General features: G+C 19.1%; 7 protein-coding genes across 7 annotated transcripts in view; 6 read left to right on the top strand and 1 right to left on the bottom strand.

The window, feature by feature from the left end:
* The window catches only part of PF3D7_0306100 (conserved Plasmodium protein, unknown function), a gene marked incomplete at both ends in the record, with an annotated part of 2,111 nt that extends 747 nt beyond the window's left edge, over positions 1 to 1,364 (top strand). The window contains 2 exons of the mRNA XM_001351101.2: positions 1 to 1,053; positions 1,278 to 1,364. The exon at positions 1 to 1,053 is cut by the window's left edge and continues 747 nt beyond it. Coding sequence (XP_001351137.2) covers positions 1 to 1,053; positions 1,278 to 1,364 — 1,140 coding nt within the window. The remainder of the gene's footprint in view (positions 1,054 to 1,277) is intronic.
* A 1,317-nt stretch (positions 1,365 to 2,681) lies between these two features.
* Positions 2,682 to 3,095, top strand: PF3D7_0306000 (conserved protein, unknown function; the record flags this gene model as incomplete). The annotated part of the gene is made up of 1 exon (XM_001351100.1): positions 2,682 to 3,095. One exon carries the CDS (start codon positions 2,682 to 2,684, stop codon positions 3,093 to 3,095), a length of 414 nt encoding a protein of 137 aa, XP_001351136.1.
* A 793-nt stretch (positions 3,096 to 3,888) lies between these two features.
* PF3D7_0305900 (conserved Plasmodium protein, unknown function) lies at positions 3,889 to 4,422 on the top strand (the record flags this gene model as incomplete). Its single annotated transcript, XM_001351099.1, has 1 exon — positions 3,889 to 4,422. One exon carries the CDS (start codon positions 3,889 to 3,891, stop codon positions 4,420 to 4,422), a length of 534 nt encoding a protein of 177 aa, XP_001351135.1.
* A 318-nt stretch (positions 4,423 to 4,740) lies between these two features.
* On the bottom strand, positions 4,741 to 8,085 carry PF3D7_0305800 (P-loop containing nucleoside triphosphate hydrolase, putative; the record flags this gene model as incomplete). Its single annotated transcript, XM_001351098.1, has 1 exon — positions 4,741 to 8,085. The coding sequence occupies one exon, from the start codon at positions 8,083 to 8,085 to the stop codon at positions 4,741 to 4,743; it is 3,345 nt and encodes a 1,114-aa protein (XP_001351134.1).
* Positions 8,086 to 10,172: 2,087 nt separating this feature from the next.
* PF3D7_0305700 (ubiquitin-conjugating enzyme E2, putative) lies at positions 10,173 to 11,045 on the top strand (the record flags this gene model as incomplete). Its single annotated transcript, XM_001351097.3, has 3 exons — positions 10,173 to 10,181; positions 10,444 to 10,713; positions 10,896 to 11,045. The coding sequence occupies 3 exons, from the start codon at positions 10,173 to 10,175 to the stop codon at positions 11,043 to 11,045; spliced, it is 429 nt and encodes a 142-aa protein (XP_001351133.1).
* Positions 11,046 to 12,283: 1,238 nt separating this feature from the next.
* Positions 12,284 to 14,137, top strand: PF3D7_0305600 (DNA-(apurinic or apyrimidinic site) lyase, putative; the record flags this gene model as incomplete). The annotated part of the gene is made up of 1 exon (XM_001351096.1): positions 12,284 to 14,137. The coding sequence occupies one exon, from the start codon at positions 12,284 to 12,286 to the stop codon at positions 14,135 to 14,137; it is 1,854 nt and encodes a 617-aa protein (XP_001351132.1).
* A 2,577-nt stretch (positions 14,138 to 16,714) lies between these two features.
* PF3D7_0305500 (conserved Plasmodium protein, unknown function) overlaps positions 16,715 to 27,500 on the top strand; it is a gene marked incomplete at both ends in the record, with an annotated part of 11,802 nt that continues 1,016 nt past the window's right edge. Inside the window, one exon of the mRNA XM_001351095.1 lies at positions 16,715 to 27,500. This exon is cut by the window's right edge and continues 1,016 nt beyond it. Within this exon, the coding sequence (XP_001351131.1) occupies positions 16,715 to 27,500 (10,786 nt within the window).

Genomic DNA, 27,500 nt, shown 5'->3' with positions numbered 1-27,500 from the left:
AATGACCCCAATTCCATACAACATATACAAAAAAAAAAAAATATTTTGAATAATAATAGTAATATAACACAACCGTATAAAAAAAAAAAAAAAAATATATTAACCGATAATGTGAATATTAATATGTATGAAAATATGAAAGGAAATAAATCAGAAATGATGAATCTACCAAATATGGGACAATATGATTCATATGAAAATTATACAGAGTTCGCAAATGTAATGAACAAAAACATTTTTAACAATAGGAATGAAAATAATGATTTATTACAAAATGGTTATATGAATAATTTTATGGGACCAAAGGGTATAAATATTGATGAAATATTTATGACGCATTTTTTGGAAAATGATAATTTTATGGATTATAAGTTTTTGAAAAGTTTGGATAATTCATATAATGTTAATAGTAATTATGTTGAAAATAAAATTAAAAAGGAAAATATGAAAAGTGGACAGAATGGTAAAGATGATTATAATGATGATAATAATGATGACAATAATGATGATAATAATGATGATAATAATGATGATGTTAATAGTGACAATAATAATAATAATAGTAACAATAGTAGTGACGATAATAGTGATGATATTAATGATGAGGAAAAAACAGATGAATATTATTATGAAAAGACTTTAAATTTTCTTAATAAAGAATTTGACAGCAATGATATAACAAATTATAATGATAGAAATATTATAGAAAAAACACCATATTACAAACTAATAAACTTTGAAAAAAAATTAGCTACTGAACGTAAGAGAGTATTAAATTATTATAACCAAGATAAAAAACAAATTTATTCAAATACTATTGGTAAAGATAAACAATTTTCACATATATATTTTAATAATGAGAAATATTATGATACTAAAGAAATATTGGCTTATTTGCTTCCATATCATACATATTACTTGGATGAGGTTCGAATAGCTTCGTATGAGGAAGATGAAAATTTATCAATACAATTAGATGAAGAAATCAAAAATATTGAGGAGCATATTTATAAAATCAAGGATTCCTTTTACAACCTAACAAATCCATCAATAGTAATATTATACATATATATATATATATATATATATATATATATATATATATATATTTGTTTGTTTATGTCTTTTTTTTTGTGTTTCTTTTTATATTTTTTTATCCTTTGAACCTGTTAATTATCAAAAATTTTGTAACCTATATTATTATATATATATATATATATATATATTTTTTATTATATGCATTTATTCACTTTTTTATTTTAATGTTTCCTTTGTAGGCATGGAGTTTTAACAAAATAATCAATCGAACAACTAGCCAATTTAATGAAAAGAAATCGAACAATAAAGAGGTCGTGGATTTATGAAATTATATAAATATGCTATAAATGAAAAGGAAATATTTTAACATTGTTGGTTTGTTTAAATATGTCACATAAATATATATATATATATATATATATATATATATATAATTTTTTTTTTTTTTTTTTTTGGTTGAATTAAGTTATATAGAAATTTGTAAAACCTTATATTCATGGTAAAAAAGCATATAATATTTTATTATGCAGGTTGCATTATATAAATTATAGATAAATATAAGGTATAATATATTTTTAACATCTTGTCTTTATTTTGATTTATTTTTATTTTTTTTTTTTGTAAGGAAAAAGGAAATTAAGAAATTTTTTTCCTTTTTTTTATTTGTTTCATATTATAAATGTAGATTAAAATATATATATTTATGTATATTTGTATTTTTTCTTTTATTTATTTATATATATTTTTTTTATTTGTATTAGACATTTATACTTAATATTTACATTTATAATTTTTCCTTTTTAAAAATTGATGCCAAATTTTTTATTATTTTTCTAAAAGGATTAACTTATTTAAAAATTTAAATATTATTATATATATTTATCATTATATAATTATGAATAATAATTGTTATATTATGAATGTTGTGTATGTTTCTTTAAATAATAAAAGAGGTTAATTATTCTATTTTAACAGGAAAAAAAAAGTAAAAATAAATAAATAAATAAATATACTTAAAATAATATATTTGTGGATGTTTTACTTTAAAAAAAAAAAATTATATATTATTACAATATAAATATGTGTACATAAACACAAGAATGAATATATGAGTTGAAACATTATTTTTTAGCAAAAAAAAAAATATATATAATAATTATTCAAATGTAAATGTGCAATGATAAATATATATTAAAATTTATATATTTTTCATATTATTTCATATATTTATTATATATATACGAAAAAATAAAGGTTATACATAAAAATAAATTTTTTTTTTTTTTTTTTTTTTTTTTTTAAATATCGCCAAAAAATAGAATTCATATTATATACATAAATTTTTACAGTAATATTTTACATTATTCTTTTTGAGATAAAAATAAAATAATGTAAAATATGTTATATTTGTGTACAACAAATATTATAAAGTGTATAATCATTTACATATTATCAGAATTATTGTTATTTGAAACCTATAAATAAATTTTAGTTTTTTTGATATAATATACGAATAAAAGAAATATATCAAATGATACATTATGTAAATACTGTTATATAATATTATCTTCATATATATATATATATATATATATATATATTTTTTATTTTTTTTTTTTTTTTTTTTGTGGTGTATTATAAAAATGAAATTCAATATATTTGAAAGTAAGAACATATACAATATAAAGAACAAAGTAATAAACTTAAAGGAAAGATATATAAGCTTTCAAAGAAGTGTAGTAAATAATAATAATGTAATTAAAAAAGAAACCCCTAAATTTGAACGAAAGCCTTTAGGGTCTTATCCGATACCCCCTGAAGCAGAAATGATGTGGAGAAATAGACATACAGCATATGGTGGATATATTCAACAAACCATATCACCATTTCAACAAAAAATTATGTACCCTTTCTGGCATATGGCTTTAGCTAGATGGTGGGCAAAATTCTCTTCATATTTATGGTGGTGGATATGGCCATTTGCCATAACAAATTTAATTTTATATAAAATGTTTTATGATGCTAAGAAATATGTAAAAGAGAAACATTGGTATTGATCATATAATGGAAGAATATAATTATAATAAATATCTTTTATTTTGTTACTACATATATATATTATATATATATATATTTTTAAATATATATTCATATTTTTCTTTTTTCTTTTTTTTATAAAACTTTCTAAGGTGTGCATGGGCTTTTATTAAAATATTATTTCATGCTCATATAAAAATATACATAAATGTATTTTTTTCTTTTTTTCTTTTTTTTTAAAGAGAAAGGAAAAATTTCTATAAATGATATAAGCATTAAATATATGAATATCATTTATTATGTGCATTCTAAAATATGTACATATATATATGCAGATATTTTTTTCATTATTTAAACAAAATACAACTACTATATTTGTATATATATATATATATATATATATATATATATATTATATGTATGTATAAATTCTCTTTAATTTGTGTATTTGTTTATAAAAGTGTGCTTAGATATTTTTTTCTTAAAAATGTATAAGTAAATATATACACATATACATACATATATATTGAAATATAATTTTTTCATTTACACTAAAGGATATTATAATTCTATAAAAATAATTATATATATATATATATATATATATATATATATATATATATATATACATAGTATAAAATATAATTTGTTATATATACAAAAGAAGTATTAAATATTAAATTATATAGACACACATTATATATATATATATATATATATATATATATATATTATATATATATATGAATTTTTTTTTTTTTTTTTTTTTTTTTTTTTTAAATTAAATAATGGATATATAAAAAATTCCACAAAATGAATATGAACATTATATATAAGAACAAAATTTTAAATAAGCTCACATTAAAAAATAAGGGAATGTTCCTGAAGAATAATATGTGTATATTTAAAAATGATGGAAATTATAAAACAAATGTTATATATAGGAAGAAGGAAAAAGATATAAAAAAGTATGAAAATAATTCCTATTCGTTGAAAAAAGAAAGATATAATATTGAATATTTCAATGACAAAAATAATAAACAAAGAGGATACATGTTCATACAAAAAAAATTATTATCGTCTCAGAAAAAAAGTGATCATATATTAAAAGGCAAAAGAAGTGTATATATTATAAATAGCTTTTTTTTCATATGTGGATGTCTGATTTCTTTATATAGTATATTTGTATATGATTTTTTTTTTAATAGATTTTTTCAAATATGTTCAAATGTATTTTTCTTATTATTTCATATTACAAAAAAAAGTGTTAATATTGTAGCTTCTTTATTTCATTTATTATTTATTTGTTTCCAAGTTGGTGTTTTATTCAAGAAAATGAAAGATTAACTTGAAGGATAATATGTGAAAAGGATATTACATATATATATATATATATATATATATATATATGTGTATTTATTTATTTTTTTTATTTTTCAACATTAATTAAAAGATATATATATATATAAACATAAATTTTATTTTGTTTAAAAAAATATAATATTATATACTTATGTATGCAATATATTAACAAATAAAACGATATAATATATAAATAAAAATATTAATGTAAATATAAATATAAATATATATATATATATATTTTTATTTATTTATTTACATATTGTGTTAGCCTTTATTTTTTATGGAAGTTTTTTCCATATTTCATTTTTCATCCTTTGGTTTTTCACCTAGTTGGTTATCCTCGTCTTCCTTTTCAGGCTGCAAGTTTTCAAGGTTAGGCTCCTCGATATTATACTTGTGAGCATTTTCTAATAAATATTGTGCTATATGCAAACATGGATTTTTTGGCTTAGTTTTACATATATATATTAAAGCATCTGTTAATATTGGTAAAATATTTTTGATTAAATAAAATCTTAAAGGTACAGATTGATTATGAATATATTGTTGTTGATGTTTAATTAATAATTGTTGTCTTTTTTTCTCAGCTTTTATTAAATCATCATTTTGTTTAATTTCTTCTAGAACTACCTTATCTTCTATATCTTTAATTTTTTGTTTTTCATCCATTAATATTTGTTGTTCTTCTTGCAATTTGTTTTTTAACATTTCATCTGTGGATGGTAAGAAATTATTAAATTTGACATTTTTTTCAATAAATATATAAATATTTGTTAATATGTGTTCTAATAAGGTATTTTCATTTATATTAAGTGTATATACTTCAATATCATGTTCTATAAAATAATCTTCAATACTTTGTTTCTGATCAAATTCAAAATAATCATTTCTACAATTTTCATTAATATATTTTTTATGTCTTCTTTCGAAACCCATTTCATCATTATGTCCTTTTATTATTTCATTTTCTGGCAAATTCATCATTCTCTTTTTACATAATTCTTCGGTAGATTTTAAAATAATAACAAATTCGGGCATAATAATATATTTATTTATATTTTCCAGAATTTTTTTTTTTTTCTTTTTCTTCTTTTTTTTATTTGACATTTGTTTAACACTTTGTGATTCTTCATCGCTATGTGTCATCATATTTGTATTTTCTGAATTTCCTGAGATTTTTTCATCATCATTATCTTCTCTATAATCACTATCTTCAGTATTGTCATTTTCTTCGATATCGTTATCGTTATCGTTATCATCTTCCTCTTTATCATTATCGTCTTCGTCCTTATCATTATCATCTTCATCATCTTCATCCTTATCATCTTCATCCTTATCATCTTCATCCTTATCATCTTCATCCTTATCATCTTCATCCTTATCATCTTCATCCTTATCATCTTCATCCTTATCATCTTCATCCTTATCATTTTCATTATCTTCATTATCTTCATCCTTATCATTTTCATCTTCCTCCTTATCATTATCATCTTCATCCTTATCATTTTCATCTTCCTCCTTATCATTATCATCTTCATCCTTATCATTGTCATCTTCATCTTTATCATTATCATCTTCCTCTTTATCATTCCTCTCATTCTTCTTTTTCTTTATCTTTTTTTTACTTTTATTATTTCCTTTTCGATTCGTGTCGTCTTCATCCCTTTTACCATTTTTCATCTCCTTCTCCTTTTCAGGCACGTCCATTTTGTAGTTGTCGAAAAAATATTTCGCTTCCTCATAATTCCTTGGGAAAAAGTCCAAAACAAATCCCCTAAATTTACACTCGTTATTTTCCAATTTTGAATAAAATAATGAACAAAGATCTGATAAAGTTAACTTTTTTGGGGGTACATTTTTCTTTTTTTCATTATCTAATTCATTTATATATTCTTGATAATATTTGGGAAATGTATAATCTGTTTTCTTTTTATATTCATCAATTAACATATTAATAGAACACATAATTAAATTATAATGATCACATATTTTTTTAGCTATAAATGTTTTTCCGACACCTGGTTGCCCTATAATAAGAACTTTTAAATTTTTCAAATTTCGAAATTCGCAAAATTCCTTTGCTATAATGGAGATGTTATTAATGAATCCGTCTTGGCAATGAAATGTAATAAGATTTTTCTTTTTATTTTTATTTTTACTTTTGTTTTTCTTTTCTTTGAGATTATTATTTTCCTTTTTTCCTTTTTTTTTCTCATTACTATTATTTGAATCGTTATCATCATTATTGTTACTCTCACTATTACTACTATTTTGGCTATCATCATTACTATTATTCATATTAATACTACTATTTTGTTCACTGTCAATATTATCATCTTCGGTGTTGCTTTCTTTCTTCTCAGAATCATTATTGTCCGTCTCGCTATGATTATCTTCTTTATGATGATCACTTATATCCCCCTCATCATTTTTATTTTTATTTTTGTTCTTTTTATTTAACTTTTTCTTTTTTTCTTGTTCATCCACTTGGTTATCATCATAAATGTTAGTACACTGAAATCTCAAGTTAACACATAATTTCTCTGAATGTTCATAAAAAATGGATTCATGAGGTGACACATGCATAAAATTCATGTTCCCTGAAATATGGCTAGCTATAGTATGAATAATCTCTTTTTGAGTAATATATTGATTATCAACAGCTATAAGATACTTTTTTTTGGATTCACTAATATATAATTGTTTAATATATTCACATAAACCTCTAATATGTATGACAGGAATATAATTATCTCCTTTGTCAATAATATGATTGTCTTTACTTAACCAAGCATTTTTGAATATAGAGAAAAAAACATTTTCTCCATTACCATATAGCAACCCTGATACTACAACATGTGTTTTTATATTTTTCATAGAATTAAGTGATAACATAAGCGTTTCGACACTTTTATATTCATCAAAATGAGTAGATGATATTCTTTTTAAATAATCTTTTTCATTGAATATTTGAGGAATATATAAAATTTTTTCTTTTTTCTTAATTTCCTCAATATGAATTTCTTGAATATTTGATTTAGCATCTTCATTTTTTATAATATTTGCTTGTTTATTATGTACGCCATGATCTACAATTTTATTATTTTTATTATAATTTTCATTCTTTTTCTTATCTTTTTTTTTACTTGTTTTTTCATTTTTTGTTTCAATATTTTGATTTTCTTTCTTTTCTAAATTATTATTTGTTTCACCTGATTTGTGTGTAATATTATTAGATTGATTTTTTGTTATTTCTTTGTTTTCTTCTACAATTTTTTTTATGAATTTTCTTTTGGTTTTACTCCAGGTCATAATAGAAGAGATAAGAATGATAGTCATATTATGTTTTATTTTTTCATATTTAAGCTTTCTAATGACATATTCTATTTCTTCTAAATCTGTATTGTGTAGATCATATATGACAAGTTTACATTTCAAAATATATTTTACGATATTATCTTTAGGTATTTTCGATATTATTTTTTTTACATTATCATAATTATAAAATATACAGTCTTCCTTAGATAAATTATGATCGTCTACAGTTCCATATATTGTAGTTTTTTCATTTTTTATTTCATCAAATGTTTTACAAAAGCAGCTACCGCTGTATGTATTCACATTATTGATGAAAATTTTCATCATACATATAAAATGTTATAAAAAAAAAATATACATATGTATATATGTATATATGTATGTCTTGATTTTTCTTTTCTTTTCTTTTTTTTTTTTTTTTTTTTTTTTTTTTTTGACATGACCTTGGTTAAGTGTATAATTATTAAAGAAGAAAAATGCTATATAGTAATACTTATCATAACTAAGGAATAATACACACAGAAATATATATTTATATATTTATATATTTATATTTTTATTTTTTTTTTCCTTTAGTTTTTTTATTGACCATATTATATATAGCTGTATGTAAGGACTATAATAATTACTATATAAAAATTATGGAAGATATTAAAACAAAAAAATGGGAATCATATTATTAAGAAGAAAAAATTTACGACATTATATATTAGCATGATAAAATAATCAAGATTTTCCTTTACCTTATAGTTTATAAATATGTATATTGAGTTTACCTATTATTATATATGTGTATATATTTATGTTTATAAATATAATCACTTATATTCTAAATAAAAATGTAGACATATAATAATAAGTTATATAATGACCAAAATATATTCCTTTTTTTTTTTTTTTTTTTGATATATGTTTGTATAATTATACGAGTTAATAACATGAAAGGTATATATATAATTAATATATATATATATATATTATACATTCCATATGAATCACATTGAAGGAGAAAATCATTTTACGAAAATATATTTTTATTAGTTGAATATTATATATAACTAAATTTCTTTTTGATTTTCTCGACATATGACACATGAATATATGAACATAAATATATCTTCTTTGCACACTTAAAGGGAAGTGATAATAATAATTTTATAACTCTTTTTGTATGTTCAAGGAATATTATAATATACTAACAAAAATATTTAAGAATAAAAAGGAAAAAAAATTAAATAATATATATATATATATATATATATATATATGATAATATTAATATCCCATTTTATGAATAACCCTATGTAGTTTCAAGTATGTAATTTTTTTTTATTAAAATTCATATATCATCTAACAGTATAAATTATATATAAGAGAAATAATAAAGAAAAGAAGGTTTTTCGGAAAAACTTATTTATTAAAGATATATGGAACAAAAATACAATAGAAATATATTATTATTATTTATATATATTTTTTTTACCAGATTTTATTAAGTGAAAAAATGAAATTGTATTTTTATATATATAAATATATTTTTAAAATATATATATATATATATATATTTATATATATAATATATATATATATAATAATACATATATAATATATATATATCTATCCATCTATATATAATATAAAAAAAAAATATATATATATTATATATATAAACATATTACTTTTGAAAAGGACATAAATAATAGTTTCACTGATTTTAAAGAAATTATTTTATAAAAATATTTATTATTTATAATATGTTTTAATATTCATTTTATATAGAGTTAAAAATAAATGCATAATTAAAAAATGAATATATAAGTAAAAAAAAAAAAATAAATAAAAAAAAATAAAAACAAAACAAAACAAAACAAAAACAAAAATAAAACAAAACAAAACAAAAACAAAAACAAAAATGAATAAATAAAAATAAATAAATATATACATATATATATATAATATATATTTTTTTTTTATATGCAGTGATTGAAAAAAAAAAAAAAAAACTTTTCTCTACAATTTTTTTTTTTATTTTCTTTGGAAAATAGTTATTATATATATATATATTTTAATATTATAATATTATAATATAATTTTTGATCAGTAATATTCTTTTAAAAAAAAAACAAAATGTATTTGATAATATAATTTATAAAACAATATATGAGTTTTTATTAATGAAAAGAAAAAAAAAAAAATTTTCTCTTTATAAAGAAATATATTTTTAAATAATAATTTATATAATATTATATATATTGAAATTTTTTTTTTAATTGTGTCGACTTTTGTAATTTATTAAAAGTAATAATATAAAAAAAAAGGCAGTAAATATAAAATAGTAATTAATATATATATTGGTTTATTTGATTATATTTTGTTACATATATATATTTTTTTCGTGACAAAGATATCAAACAATGAGTGAGGTAATGAACAAAAGTGAAAAAGGAGGGATAGCTAAAATTATTAATATATATATATATATATATATATATAATTTATATATTTGTGTGTATTTTTAATTTTAATTTTTTTTTTCTCAATGAATTAATATAATGATAATTGTGTGTATGAGTTTTATATATATATATATATATATATATATATATGTTTCATTGTAATATATGTTATAATTTAATATATGTCCTTTTTTTCTCTTGTTTTCCCTGGTAATATTTGTTTTATTAGGTAATTGTTCCAAGAAGTTTCAGATTATTAGATGAATTGGAAAGAGGACAAAAAGGAAACGTAAGTGAAGGTGTTTCCTTCGGACTTGAAAGTGCTGATGATATTACCTTGTCTAATTGGTCATGTACAATATTTGGTCAACCTGGTACCGTTTTTGAAAATCGAATTTATTCCCTCACAATTTTTTGTGATGATAATTATCCTGATTCACCCCCAACAGTCAAATTTGATACCAAAATTGAAATGTCCTGTGTCGACAATTGTGGAAGGGTAAGTCATCAACTTTAAAGTGGATATATATATATATATATGTGTGCTTATATTATAAGCTGATTACAAGTACATACCATAATTTATTATATGATAGTTAAATATTATCATTCGTTACTTATACATGTTTTTTTTTTTTTTTTTTTTTTTTTTTTTTTTTTAAAATTTGCTTTCTATTTTAGGTCATTAAAAATAATTTACATATACTTAAAAACTGGAATAGAAATTATACCATTGAAACCATTTTAATTTCCTTAAGACAAGAAATGTTGTCAAGTGCTAATAAGAGATTACCACAACCAAATGAAGGAGAAGTATATTCAAACAATTAATCATAAAATTATAAAAAATAATAATATAAGATATTTTACCCATAAAAAATGTGTTATTTATATTTACAAAAAAAAAAAAAACTTTATCATATTTTACCCTTTGTTGTATTTTTTATGAATATTATTTTATATGAAGCATAATATATATATATTTATATTTATATTTATATATATATATATATTTTTTTTTTTTTTTTTTTTTTTTTTTTTTTTTTCTACGTGTATTACGCATATACATATTTGTGTATTAATATATATTTATGTATGTGTCCACATTGTTTACGTTATAATTAAAAAAATAAGATAATATAAAAACAAAAAAAAAAGTGTATTATCATTTTTTTTTAAATTGAATTTTTTAATTTTTTATAAAATTCCAAAAATAATAAAGTTTCTTCCTTTTTTTTTTTAAGAAAAAATTTCACACAAATTATTTATTAAACAGTCATACATATAAATAAATAAATAAATAAATATATATATATATATTATATTTAATATTTTAATGTTGTTTTAAAATAAGGAAAGGTACTTATTTTCCTATACCTATGGCATTTATGACCCACATTTTTATATTGCTCCTTTTCATATAAATTTTAGAATGAACAATGTATTATCTTTGCGATATGTAAGTATAAATATATTATCTTTTTACACTTTTATAAAAAAAAAAAAAAAAATATATCGTGGTAAATGCAATATTAATAATATTAAATGACAATTTTTATTAATACGCGAAATAATATTTATTTCTTCGAAAATGAGAAGATACATATAATGAATATATATTATATATGTGATATTAAATTTTTTTTTTTTTTTTATCCTTCGAATTCTTAAATTGTTTTGTTGATATATAATTATATATATATATATATATATATATATATATATATTATACATATATATAATATGTATGATATTTTTTTTTTTTTTTTTTTTTTTTTTTGCACACATTTTAATTATTTTTTTGTGTAAAGGAACTTATTATTATGATATTCCCAGGAGAAAATAAAAATAAAAGTAAAATTTTAATATACATACATAATATATATAATATATATATATATATTTTAATATTTCATTTTGAAATTATTTTATTTTATTTTTTTTTTTTTTTACCTTGTGATATTGTCGTTTAAATTTTCAAATTTTATAATATTAATAATTATCTCGTTTCAATATATATATATATATATATTATATATATGAGGATGATACGTATTATATAAAGGTTAATGAAAATTACTAGTCTTCATTTTTTAATATTTCATAAAAACTTAAATTACGTTTCATCAAAAGTTAAAGCGAAAAAAATATTTTATCAGAGGGCTTTGAATAATATATATCTTTGTACTATTAGAACGATGATTGTTGATATAGCTGAAATAAAGAAAAGAGATAATCATGCATTAGACACTCAGGAATCGCAAGAATTGGTAAACAAAATAAAAGAAATAAAAAACAGTGACGAACAAAATAATAGTAATAATAATAATAATAATAGTAGTAGTAGTAATTTTTGTAGTAATAATAATTCTCCCTTTAGTCACAAAGAAACCAAACTTATGGTTAAAGAAGAGGTGCCAAATTCTATTGTTAAGAATATTCTAAATAATAATAGTTGTGCTACTAGCATAATTAATAATAAGTTTTATACACAGATAAATAATATTATACCCGTAAAACCAGAAGCTATGAAAGAAGAAAATATAAACGTTTCGACAGTAAATACTGAGAATGATATATCCAAAGAGAAAAAAGAAAATTCACATTATTTTTGTGATGAGATAAAGGTTATGAAAAAAGAATACTCAAAGGATGATTTCGTAACAGATGTAAAATTAGAAATGAATGATAAAGAAGAAGAAGAAGAAGAAAAACAAAAGATTGGTCAAGAGAGTACGCATATAAATATTAAAGTTGAAAAAGATACATTTAACGAATGCAACAATTCTAATGTTAATGAAAAAAAACGAAACAGATCTGTAGATATACATAACGAATTAAGTAATAAAAGAATATTAACAGAAGATGTTGTAGTAAAGTGTAATATAAAGAATGATGTTAAAATTATTGTTACATGGAATATGAATAGTATAACTGTACGTTATAAGAATAAGAAGAAATGGGATGAATTTATGAATTTTTTTAATAATCTTAATGCTGATGTGTTATGTTTTCAAGAAGTTCGATTACCAGCTATGAATTTATCAGAACCATGTGATAATAAAAATAAGAATAAAAATAAAAACGATGGAATACGTGATAGAGGGAAAATAAAAAATAGTGATCAGAAAAGTTTAGCTGATTATGAAATTATGGAACAAATATTAAATGATGATTTTAAAGATTATAATGCTTATTTTAGTTTAGCTAATATTAAATATAGTGGTCAATTGGTTTTAGTAAAAAAGAATATACATATAGAATCTATAAGATATAATTTATTTTTTGAAAACAATGCACATATACATCATGATGAAGGCCGTGTTATTTTAGTTGAATTTTCAAATTTCTTTTTATTATCAACATATACACCTAACAATGGTTTTGACCATGTGAAATTTGAAAGAAGAAGACTATTTGACGAACAATTACAAAAATTTGTTACAATTCTTAGAAATGAAAAACAAAAACCATTAGTATGGACAGGAGATTTAAATATAGCTCCAGAAGATATTGATTTATCGCATCCGGCTGAATTTAGAAGAATGAAAAAAGGAAATGTTCCAAAAGAATTTATAGGCCAACCTGGGTGTACTGATTTTGAAAGAAAAAATTTCCAGAAAATTTTAACTGCTGGAAATTTAGTTGACTCATATAGATATTTACAAAATATAAAACTAAATGAAGATAAAAAGAATAATATTAAACACACTCCTAATATTAATGATAATATTTATACTTGGAGATGTCCATTTCTTCTTGGAAAATCATGTAATAAAGCTATGAGAATTGATCATTTTATTGTATCCAAAGAATTTCTTAACCGTATTAATAAAATACATATTCAAGGATTTAGTGTTTTCCATAATAATTTCTATGGATCTGACCACTGTCCAGTTATATTATACCTCAAAAATGAATAATAAAAAAAAATATTAAACTATAAAATTATAAAATATTATACTTGTTTTTTTAAATACATACGAGGTCTTCATCACATATATATATATATATATATATATATATTATTTAAATTCTTATTTTTTTAAAAGAGCTAACAATATTGTTATTTTAAAACTTGTCAAAAGGTATCTATAAGCCTAATACATTAAAATGATATATATATTATATATATATATATATATATATATATATAATTTTTTTTTTTTTTTTTTCTCGCACATGTTTTATAAGATCATTATATTATGAATAATTGTTATTTTAATATATACTTGTAACCATCAATTTGTAGGTTAAAAAAGAAAGGAAAAAAAAAAAAAAAAAAAATCCGTGAATTGTAAATTATAAAGAAAATATTAAACCTTTTAATGGTACAAAAAATATATATTTTGAAACAGAATATAAATTATTCAAATGAATAATACATATCATAATATCTATATATATTTCTCCTATTCATTTTTAAAATATTTATTTATTATATATAATACAGAAAAAAAGAGCAAAAAAAACTCAAAAAAAATAAAAAAATATATATTTTTATAAGCACTCCCCCCTTTTGTTTTTTTTTAAATATACGTATTTTATAGAATTAAAATTATATATATATATATATATATTTATTTATTTATTTATAATACTATAATTATATATTTAATCTTCAATTCTATTTAAATAATTATTATAAACAAATTATTTAATTTTACTCTTCTTTCGTTTTATTATCATTATTTTTATTATTATATATGCCGAAACGCAATTTTTAAAAGAATAATAGTATTATGAGAGAAAGTAATAAGAAAAAACCTAGATTTAGAAAAACAAGAAAAAATTTATAATGAAGTAGAAAGAAAACGTTTATTTATAACACTATTTATACTATATTATATTTATATATTATATATATATATATAATATATGTATAATATATGTATATATAATATATATATAATATATATATATAATATTTTATAATATATTATTTGTATATATATTATATATATATATTATATATATTATATATCAAAACGAAAATTAAAAAAAATGTTATATTAAAATTTATAGATAAAAATTTAAAAAGAAATAAAATAAAATATAAAATATATATTAATAATAATATATATATATTATATATATATATATTTTATTTTTTTATAATTATCATCTAACATATATAAAAATCAAAGTTACCATAATATGACTTTTTAATGGTTATTTAAAAAAAAAAAATATATAAATTATATATAAAAAAATAGAGTGAAAATATATATTATTTATATGTATAATAATAATTATTATTATTTATTTTATTTATTTAAATGTTAAGTAATAAAATATAATAAAATAATATATATTATAAATAATAATATAGTAAGATAGAAAAAAAAAGAGTTTCTATTTTTTTTTTTCTTTTTCCTTTATTTTTATTTATGTGTATGGTTTTTTTTTTTTTTTTTTTTTCTTTTTTTTACCATGATTATGTAACATGACAAACATATAAATATATATATAATAACAATAAAATTTAATTTTTTTTTGCTTTTAAATATTTTTTGGCAACATACTTTTTTTGACGAAATATTTATTTTATGTTGATAGTTTTTTTTTTTTTTTTTTTTTTTTATTTTAAAATTATAAAAACGATTTAGATTGAAAAATTTTAATAAAAGAAAATTATACGTAATATATCATCATATATATATATATATATTTATACGAATATAGTAATTATATATTTTATATACATGTATATATGTAATATTATTTCATATATATATTTTAATATTACATCTTTTTTCATTACCTTACAAATAAATAAATAAATATATATATATGTATATATATATTTATATATTTCTATGTGTGTTTATATTTTTTACAGTTAATAATTTTATTTTATTTCATTTCATTTCATTTTACTTTTTTTTTTTTTTTCACGTTGTTTTGTTATTATATTATACGTATATTTAATGTTTGAAAAATTTATTTGTCATATTTTAGTTTTTTAATTTTTTCAAAAAGAAAAAAAAAGAAAATTTTTTTTTTAATATATTATAATTATTTGAAATATTGGCACATTTAAAAATATTTTTCCAAATTTCCACATATGTTAATTTATATATATATATATATATAAATATATATATAATATATATGTGTATATATTTATTTTTTTTTTAAATTAAAAAAAAAAACCTTTTTTAATTTTATGAAAGGGTTACCCAAAATTAAATATAAAAAATGAGTAGAATATAAATGTATATTTAAAATAAAACATATATATATATATATATATATATATATATTATATATATATATTTATTTATTTATTTATATGTAATAGTACATTGATTTTTAATATACACACATAAGTACCACAAAATTATATAAAAAAAAAAAGAAAAAAAAAAAGAAAAAAAAAAAGAAAGTGGTGGTATGTTTTGTTTTGTTATTAATTGTATATATTTTATTATTTTATATTTTTTCCTTTTGATTTTGTAACTTTTTGACGACGTATGGAATTGATATGTTAGTTAAAAATGATAAAGAAGAGTGAGGAATCTAAACGCCTGTTGAGGAAGAAATTGAACAATGACATAACGAATATTTTATTACTTTTTGAGAAAGTACAAGAGTGGGCAGATTTAAGTAATATATTACAAAAGTTATATTTGACTATAGAGAAATATGAATTATTTGTTAATGTATCATCAAAATTTTTATTATTTCGAAGATTATCACAATGTTTGAATCCTTTATTACCATCAGGAGTACATTCGAAAGCATTGATAATATATTCATCTATTTTTAAAAAGGTGGAGATGGATTTTTTTATAAATAATATTCATATATTATGTTCTGGTATATTTGAGTTTATGTTACATTGTACCATAAATTTAAAAACAATATATTTTAAAAATATAAAGAGTATATTACGTTTAAAAGAAAATGTCTATATATTTGCGTATGCTTTATTATTATCCTTATTTAATGTGGTTGACAGCGATAATAATATTTTGTTATATATATATTCTATAAATAATTATATTGGAGAAAATATATTTTTTAATAATATATGGTTATTATTATTAAGACATCCAGAAATCAGAACAAATATTTTAAATTTCTTAGAAGCATCTTTTAGTCCACAAATATATTTATTATCAAAAGAAAGAATTAAAATGCTTCTTCCTTATAAGGACCATTTAGTATTATCATCCATAATTTATTGCTTAAATGACAAGAATATATTAAACCAAAGAATAACATTAAGTTTGTTAATAAATAATTTCCCCTTATCACATGTACCAAATAAAAAAAATAAAAAAAAAATTATTGATAAAAGTAAAAGTAATGATTACCATATGGATAAACCTCCTTATTCTCCATTCAATGCAAGTACATCATCCGTTATATTAAATAATAGTAATATGGATAGTATGAATGATAATAGAATAAATGAAAATAATATAAATAATAATGATAATAAAAGACATAATATTCAAATAAATAATGATTATTTATTTGGAGATATGATGAATAAACAAAATGATACAACAATTATGCAATCTAATAAAATGTTGAACCGTCATAATATTATAGGAGAACAGCATCTGGATGATGATTTATTATCTTCAATTCATGATGATAATAGTGAAAAAAAAAATAATAATAATTTCATGTTATTAAATGAAAATAATAAAATATCAACTTCCAAAGAACATTTAGATAATATGCACAATCGTGGTATTAAAAGTCATGAAGATATTATGGGTTCTAATCAAAATAAAATGAACCTTTCTAATGATGAAAAAGACCATTGGGGGGGAAATTTAAATAGTAAGGTTGGTAATTATGATGATAAAAATATATGTGGAAAGAAGCATTTAGGATTAAAATCTGAATATGGACAAGTTTCATATGACGAAAGTTTAGAAAGGAGATTGAATAATAATAATAATAATAATAATAATAATAATAATAATAATAATAATAATGGTGATAATTTAAAATATCAGGGTAGTGTAGATTATGATGAACATGATATAAGTATGTCAACAGAAAATGATAAGTATGGAAAAATGGGAAATGAAAATATGAACGATGTTTTTATATCTAAAGGGAAAATGATGAGAAAAGGATATGAAGATGATGGCCATCATCATATTAATATAAATGATGATGACAATTTGAATTATGATGATAATGAAGATGACGAATATGGTAATTATCATAACAATAATTATAATGATCGAAATTATTTTAATGAATATGATGAAGACGATCAATATGAAAATAATAATAATAATAATCATAGTAATAATAATAATATGCTTCATTTAGGAAGTGTTGATAGAAATAGAAGAAAACAATTAAAAAAAAAAATAAATAATATAGGACAAACAAATAACTATGATGATGATGAAGAAGAGGAGGATGAGGAGGAAGAGGATAATAATAACAATACTTCATATAATAATAATAATAATAATAGTAGTAGTAGTAGTAGTATCTTTTTTAGTGATACTAGTAAAAAATTGATTGCGAGAAATGTAATATTTTTATTAAAAAAATCAGATATAGGTTTGAATAGAAGAATTTTTAAATATTTATATTTATATGAAAGTAACGATGAAAAGAATTTTAAAGATAAAGAAATAAATTTTGAAAACTATAAAATATATTGTGAAACAATAATTGATATATTAGAAAACAAGTCTGATGATAATTATAATAGTATAGCTGAAGTTATATATATATTATTTAAGAATAAAGATTATATTAATATAAATCGATATATTATGGAACAAGTGTTTTTATACTTATTAAATTTTTGTTATAAGAATAGAGAAGATACATCTATAAAATCATTTTTAAAGAATATGTTAAATTTAAATTTAATAAGTTATGAGAATATATTAAATATATTTTTATATACATTTTATTATTTAAGAAGAAATGATGATTTATTTGTACATTATACAAATATATATATAAAGAAATATATTAACTTATTAAATATCATGACATTTTTTGTAGAGTTTATAAAACATATGAATAAATATTTGTATATACAATTTTTATTTCATTTCAATTTAGCTACCTTAAAATTAATGAATTTTTTGAATTTGAAGATAATAAATATAATAAAAAAATATAGTCATGTCAAAGATTTAAATGAAAAATATTTTATAGATTCTAATGATGTGGTGTCAGGAAGACATAGTACTTTATATTATTTTTATTTCTTCGTTACACATTACAATAATTATTATTTGAATAAATGTTTAAGTATCATAGTGAAGGATATATTACCACAGAATCCTTCAAATCGAAAAATGGGTAATTACCAATCTCATTATTATGCGAATAATAAGCATATGTTATATATGAATACACACGAAATTCATAGTGCGCGTATGGAAGAATATTCAAATAAAATCCAAAAGGTGGGATTCAAAAACGAAATAGTTGATCGAAAAAATAAATATGATAATAATGAGTATAGTGAGAGTGAGATTAAAATGAGAGCGGTTGATAATTCTATGAATTATATAAAGAGGAAGGTGAAAAAGAAGAATATGGAAAGTAAGGATAGTAGTAATAGTATGAGTAATATGGAGATTAATACAAATAGCACAATGGCAAATCGTTTAAACCATATGCAACATATTCAGCATGATGGTATATCCAGTATGGAACATATGAACAACAAAATTAACGACAACAACAATAATAATAATGTGAATTATTTTTTCGATGGTAATAATAGTAATAATAATAATAATAATAATATTTTGGAAAATAATAACAAACTATATTTCGATAAGGGTTATAATGGTAACTATTCCAAAATTGAAAATGACCAATCTTTTCATAATATTCTTATGAAATATAAATTTAAATTGAAACAAAATTTAATTGACGCTATTATTAAGAATCATGAATTATATTTCTTTACAAATAATTGTGAATATATTATTTTTTTATTTTATAATTATCATTTATTAATAGAAAAGGAAAAATTAAATAAAAGTTGTTTTTATTTTTTAAAAAATATATTAAATAATTGTACATGTGAAAATAAGAATAAATTTTATTTTTGGTGTTTCTTATTTTTACATATAATACGTATCAATTTTAATAAATCCTTGTTAAAGAATTATAAAATTAAAGAAGCTGGTGATGACACTGATGATGATGATGATGATGATGATGATGATGATGACGAGGAGGAGGATGACGACGATGAAGATGACGACGATGAAGATGACGAAGAGGAAGATGATGAAGAAGATTTAGGTGTGGATGGTTTGAAGAATATGTCATCCAAAAAAGGGAAAAAGAAAAAGAAGAAAAGTGTACATAAAAATAAATTGATGAATAAGAAATATGGTAGAGGAGGTAGTAGCAAATATTATTATTATTTGACAAGTGATAAAGAAATAATGTTACATGGGGGCATGATGGGAGGTGTAAATTATAGTGATATGGAACATGATGAAGATAATTTAGATGTCGATGATGAAGATGAACAAATGTTTAGTTATAATAAAAATAAGATAAGAAATAAACATTTTGGTGAATTAAATAAAATGAAATATATGAATGAAGATATAACAAATAACAACAACAATATCAATAATAATAGTAATAATAATAATAATAACAAAAACAATATTAACAATAATAATAATAATAATAATAATAATAATAATAATAATAACAATTTGAACAATTTGAACAATTTCAACAATAATGTTAGTATTAATAATGGTAATAATAAATATCGTAATTATTTTCGAAGTACTGAAGAAGAATTATTATTTAATAAAAGATTTGTCGAGTTTTTATTACCCTATTCAAATAATATAGCAAAATATATTTTTCAATATATAAAAATATTGAAGAAAAATAAAAAGTTTATAAAGTTATTCTTTGATATAAATTATTTATATTTTTTCTGTGATAATATGTTTTGTCTAAAGATTTTAAAGAAAAGTTTAAAATGTAAAGATAATCATGAGTTAACTATAAATGTAAAAGTAATATTGGAATATATAATTAATAGTAAGACAAATGAATATCATATAATTCATTCCAATTTTTATAATTTAACGCACGATGTATTTAAGCTATATAACAGACGTAATAATTTGATAAATTATTATTTAATAAAATATATAATGAGAAATAAGGAAAATTTGTCCTATATATTTGATAATATAATTATAAGTATGTTTGATTTGATAACAGAAATAGAAAATTTGTATGAAAAAATAGAAATGATGAAAAAGGACTTGTCCTATAGCATGATGAATAATAATGATCATGTGTATGATCCTAATGGTATGATTGAAGCGGCAGATCAAAGAAAATCGCATTATGTATCTTTGAAGGATAACATGAATAATATGAATAACATGAATAACGTGAATAACATGAATAACGTAAATAACATGAATAACGTGAATAACGTGAATAACGTGAACAATGTGAACTACCATAACAACACCATTAATAATAATAACAATAATAATAATTTTTCTAATCATACCTCATATGTGAACGAAAAAACACAAGAGAATAATTATCACAATTTAATGAATACATATGAAAAGTATCTTAAAAAGCTTAAATGTAAATTTGATTATATTAGTTATTTCTTTTTAAATATGGAGAATTTTATGCTTTGGTTATACAAACATAAGATTAGTAAAAAAATATACCATTCTCGTAATAAAATGACATTAACAAATTATGAGAAGAATATGGCTATAATTATATGTTATATATGTACAGAAGGTAATATTAACTCCTTTTTTTTTCGAAATTACCTAGATGTGTTCTTTATATTATTTTTAAAAATAATATATTTGAATGAAAATATTAGCGAGTTAAATAATAGTGCAAATAATATAATACAAAAAGAGAAGAACAATTTAAAACATAATTCGTTGTTAGAATTTAAAAGGGATACATTAAGTATGTTAAATAATATATTCAATATAAATCATAATAAAAAGTTTGAATATATGAAGATTTTAAATTTATACTATAGACAAATTATTCATCATTTATTATTTTTATATTACTATTTTACCGTTAAAAAATATTATGTATTACAACTACAACTAGTACATTTTATAAGATATATTTTACCCTTATATGAAAAGAATATTGATAAGAAATTTTTAACAAATGAAAGTACCGAAAAAGATAAGGTTTTTAAACGTATGAAATATAATAATTATGAAGAATTTATTAGTGCTAGTAAATATCATTTTGAAATAATAAATAGAAATAATTATAATATGAAAAATGATGTATTTATTTTTAGTATATTAAGAAAATCGATGACGATTATTTTTAATTTAAATGAACAAGTTTTATATAAAGAAGTTTTAAAAACTATTATCGATTTAATAGAAAATATTATTGATGAAAAAGAAGTAAAAAATTATTATCTAACCGTTTTCTTTTTAGATTTATTATATATTATAAAAATGGAAGATCAAAAAAAAAAGAAAAATATTTTTTTTATTATGAAATTTTGTCAATTTTTAATAGAGATATTTAAATTAATTTATAGAGATGAAATGAAAAATGAATTAAAATGTGATAAAAAATTTCAAGATGATAATATTACCATTGATATTATAGAAAATGCTTTAAGTAATAATAAAATGTCCACAGCTAGCTTTTGTACCATATTTTCTATAAAAACGGATGATAAATTTGTAAATGTACAACATAAAAATATATCGAACTTATTCTCTGTTATATTTAATTTATATGCATTTCTTAAGAAAAAAATCAAATTATATTACAAGCATAATAAGCACTTGATTAATAATGATGACAAAAATAATGTAGTGAATAATAATAGTTATATATACTATGATAATAATAGTAACGTCTATAATAATAATAATACTAACATATACAACAACAATAATAATAATGAAAATAATGCTTTTAATAACAACATGCCCAACAATAGTAATATTATGAATAATATGAATAATATGAATGATATTTATCATATATCCCAACACACAAACAATAATATTAGATATAATGATGTGTCTTCATGTGGGGCAAGGGGACATAACATTAATTCAAATGAAAATGTTAATCAAAATGATCTAAATAATAATAGTAATTATAATTATAATCGAGGAATGAATAATATGAATGGAGATATAAATAATATAAATGGTGATATAAATAATATGAATGGTGATATAAATAATATGAATGGAGATATAAATAATATGAATGGAGATATAAATAATATGAATGGAGATATAAATAATATGAATGGAGGCAACTTTAAGAACCCGAACTCTTACAATAATAATAATAATATGAATTCGTATTATTCACATAATAGTAGTGATTATCATAAGGATAACGATAATATGAGAAATAATGTAAATAGTTCAAATAGTAATTTTCATAATAATAATCAAGATGTACAGATAATGAATAGAAAAAATGATTCAGATGGAAATGTGGGTAATTTTGATAACAACAGTACATACAGTTATATGAATAATGTAAATAATGATATTTCAATGAGACTTACCAACATAAATAATAATAATAATATTAATATTAATAATAATAATAATAATAATAATAATCTTTTTGCATATAATAAAAATAATCCAAATGCTTTGGTCAATAATATGAACAATCAAGATAAACCAGATCAACATAATAATAGTCATCAATATATGTATAAGGAAAACGATATGAACCAATTTGGAAACAGTAATTATAATAACATGGATAATACAAATAATAAATTTTATAATAATTATAATTATGGTAAGAATGTCGAAGGACATACTATATATGATAATAATAATAATAATAATAATAATTCGAATAATGGGGCGGTGAATATAAATTCTGTACAAGGAGAAAATAATGTAATGTCAAGAAATAATATATTGTTTAATCATAATGTAAACAATAATGAATATTACTTTTCTCAAAAAAATGAAGACAATATGGCGAGCATGAATAATAATCATCATAATAATTATCATAATAATAATAATAATCATCACAATAATAATATTAATAATCATCACAATAATAATATTAATAATCATCACAATATGAATCGTAATAATAATATTTATAGCGAGGACTCCAAAACAAATGAGTGCTATAGTATGAGAGAAAAAATGGGCGATGTTAATGTTGCTTATAATAGTAATTTTTATGATGATAAGAATAATTATACACATATGAAAAATGATTTAATAAAAAATGAACAAAAGAATAACTATGGATTCTGTAACAATCATGAAAATACATTTATATATAATTGTAAAAATCGTATGAATAGAAATAATTATGCTTTTAATATGGGTTCAAAAAAGAATAAGAAAATAATGTTATTAAAAGTTTGTTTAAGTAATATTATATCTATTAATAAATTATTATATTTTATAACTAGGCCTGAGTTTTTGTTTATTGACAATTTGTATAGTATATTCAAGGATTATATAAAAAATAGAAATGAGTACAATAAAGAAAGATTAAGTAAATCTGATTATTATTATGAACAGAGGGAGAAGTTATATAAGGAACATAGAAGGAAAATGAATAGGCAAAATATAAGAACAGATAGTAGTAACAACAACAATAATAATAATATTAACAGCAACAATAATAATAATAATAATAATAATAATAATAATAACAACAACAATAATAATAATAATAACATATATAATAATAATAATTATTATTATAGTAGTAGTATTAATAAAGTCAGCTTTGATGATGATGAAAAGATCGAAGTAGAAAGTTTTTTAGATCATAACGGTGTAGTAGGTAGTAATAAAAAAATAAAAAGAGAAAAGATACGTGAATATTTTAAGAAAGAAAAGAATTTATTAAAGAAATTAAATTTTATGACAAAGTTTAGTAAGAATACTATAAAGAAAAGTATGATAGTTATGAACAATTCAGATGAATGTATAGAAAAGAAGAAATTGTCTTTTTCCTTAACATTATTAACAGAGTTTGATGATGTTATATTAATAAAGATTATAGATGATTTATTAAATTATTATGAGAAATATAAAAGTAAAATAAATTTGAATGAATTTATGTATTTTCTATTTAATATATATTTAAATATATGTACATTAACAAAAAGAATTATAAATCATTTTATAGATTTTATATTTTCTTTTATAAAGAAGATTACACAAACATCACAAAATATAATGAGTAGTTTATGGTTTTTATATATCTTATTTATTATTGAGAATAACCATATATATGTATTTAATGATAAATTACAAAAGAAAATAATAGTAGAACAAATAAGTATATTAATACAAATATCTTTATATAGTTATTATTCCAAAAATGTAAAAAATAATTATAATATACAAACACCTTTACCAAATTTTGTTCAACCATTTAATATATATTATATTATCCAGAATTATTTTATAAATAATAATTATTTTCATATAAAAAAGAATAATAAGAATATTAGATATTTTTATATAAAAAATCTTAAATTAATAGAAAAGAATTTTAATATTAATGATTATTCAGAGATAGCTGCTATAAATGCATTATCCTTTTTATTAATGTGTTTTTATCATACAGTTAATTATAATGGTACAAATAAAAGTTATATATGTGAATCATCCGTCAATATATTTTATGAACATTTTAGTAAATATATATCTTTAATATATAATAATAGTTTACAAAATATATTTTATAGATATGTATTTTTATTAATTATGAATTTATTAATAGACTATAATGCAAATTCGAAATATTATATAAAAAAAATTACATTCGATTTATATTCTTATATAACTAATGTAGATATTAGATGTATCAAAGCTTTATCAACATTATTTAAGAAACTTAATGAAACGAATATAGATGAATTATTACTAGTACCAACAAGTAGTATCTTTTCTTTAAAATTTAATATTATTAATTCGAGGATTAATTATATTAATAAATTGTCACTTATTATATTGGCTGGAAATCGAAATTTCTATTTATGTCATTTACCAAAAATTGCAGAAAACATATCTGAATATATTAAATTTTGTAACGACTTAAAGTTATATAGAGAGATATTAATATTAATATGTATTATTATTATAAAAAATGATGAAAATGAAATATATATTATCATACCTACCTTCATTTCTTTAATATTACAAATATATCATGTCGAAAGGATCAAATACAAAATGGCTGTAGAGAATATTAATAATATTGATAAAGATGATGATAATTATATATATGATTTCAATTCATATAATAATAAAGATGTCCTTTCTTTATTAAAAACATTGTTAATCATAATAAATATTTTAATTAAAAGAAATGTGAGTTTTATTAATTTCTATTCTTGGATATTTTTTAAAGATATTTCTATAAAAAAAAATCGTCTTGAACAACAAAATAGAGAACCAGGTAATCTAATGATATATCCAGGACACAAAACATTAGTGTATAATAATAAAAAGAAGAAGCAGAAAAATGTTGTACGTTATGTAAGTTCATCTAGTGATAAGGATGAAAGTAGTGTATATAATATATCCGTGGATGAAGAAAATTCTTTAAAAACACAAGGAAGGTTTTTTGATGATACATATTATAAAAGAAAGGATAATTCTGGATATACTAATAAAATGAAAAATTTTAATTCGCTTACGTATGAAGATAAATCCTCATTAATGACAGGAAATCAAACTAGTAGTACTAAGGATGTTGGAGGTATGGTAAACAATGCTATACGACAAAATATAGAACAGAATAATATGATACACCCTAACCAAATAAATAACAATAATAATAATAATAATAATAATAATAATGTGTATAATTTTAACGATTTTACAAATAGTATGAATCAACCAAATGTTATTAATAATAATAAAAAGAAAAAAGCTTTTACTACTGATGATTATTTTGTTAAATATGATGAAAATCAAAAAGTTACCAAACAAACAAAATTAAATCATCATAATGAAGATAATTTAAATGATACGATAACTGTTTATTTGAATTCTAATCAAGAAGATTATTTATATGAAAGCAAAAATAATTTTACATCTATTAGATCAGAACACATTTCTTCAATGGTGGATATAAAAAAGGGATCTATATTAAATAGTAATAATATTCTAACAAATGATAATAATACAAATAATAATATTCATAGTAATATTCATAATGGTAGTAGTAGTAATAATAATAATAATAATAATAGTGTATGTACAGGTATAAAATTAGATGAAAGTAAATTCGTACCTT

The sequence above is a fragment of the Plasmodium falciparum genome, assembly GCF_000002765.6.
Source record: "Plasmodium falciparum 3D7 genome assembly, chromosome: 3".
NCBI lineage: Eukaryota > Apicomplexa > Aconoidasida > Haemosporida > Plasmodiidae > Plasmodium > Plasmodium falciparum.
Note: the sequence above shows the minus strand (reverse complement) of the source record. Positions and strands in the feature narration are given on the sequence as shown.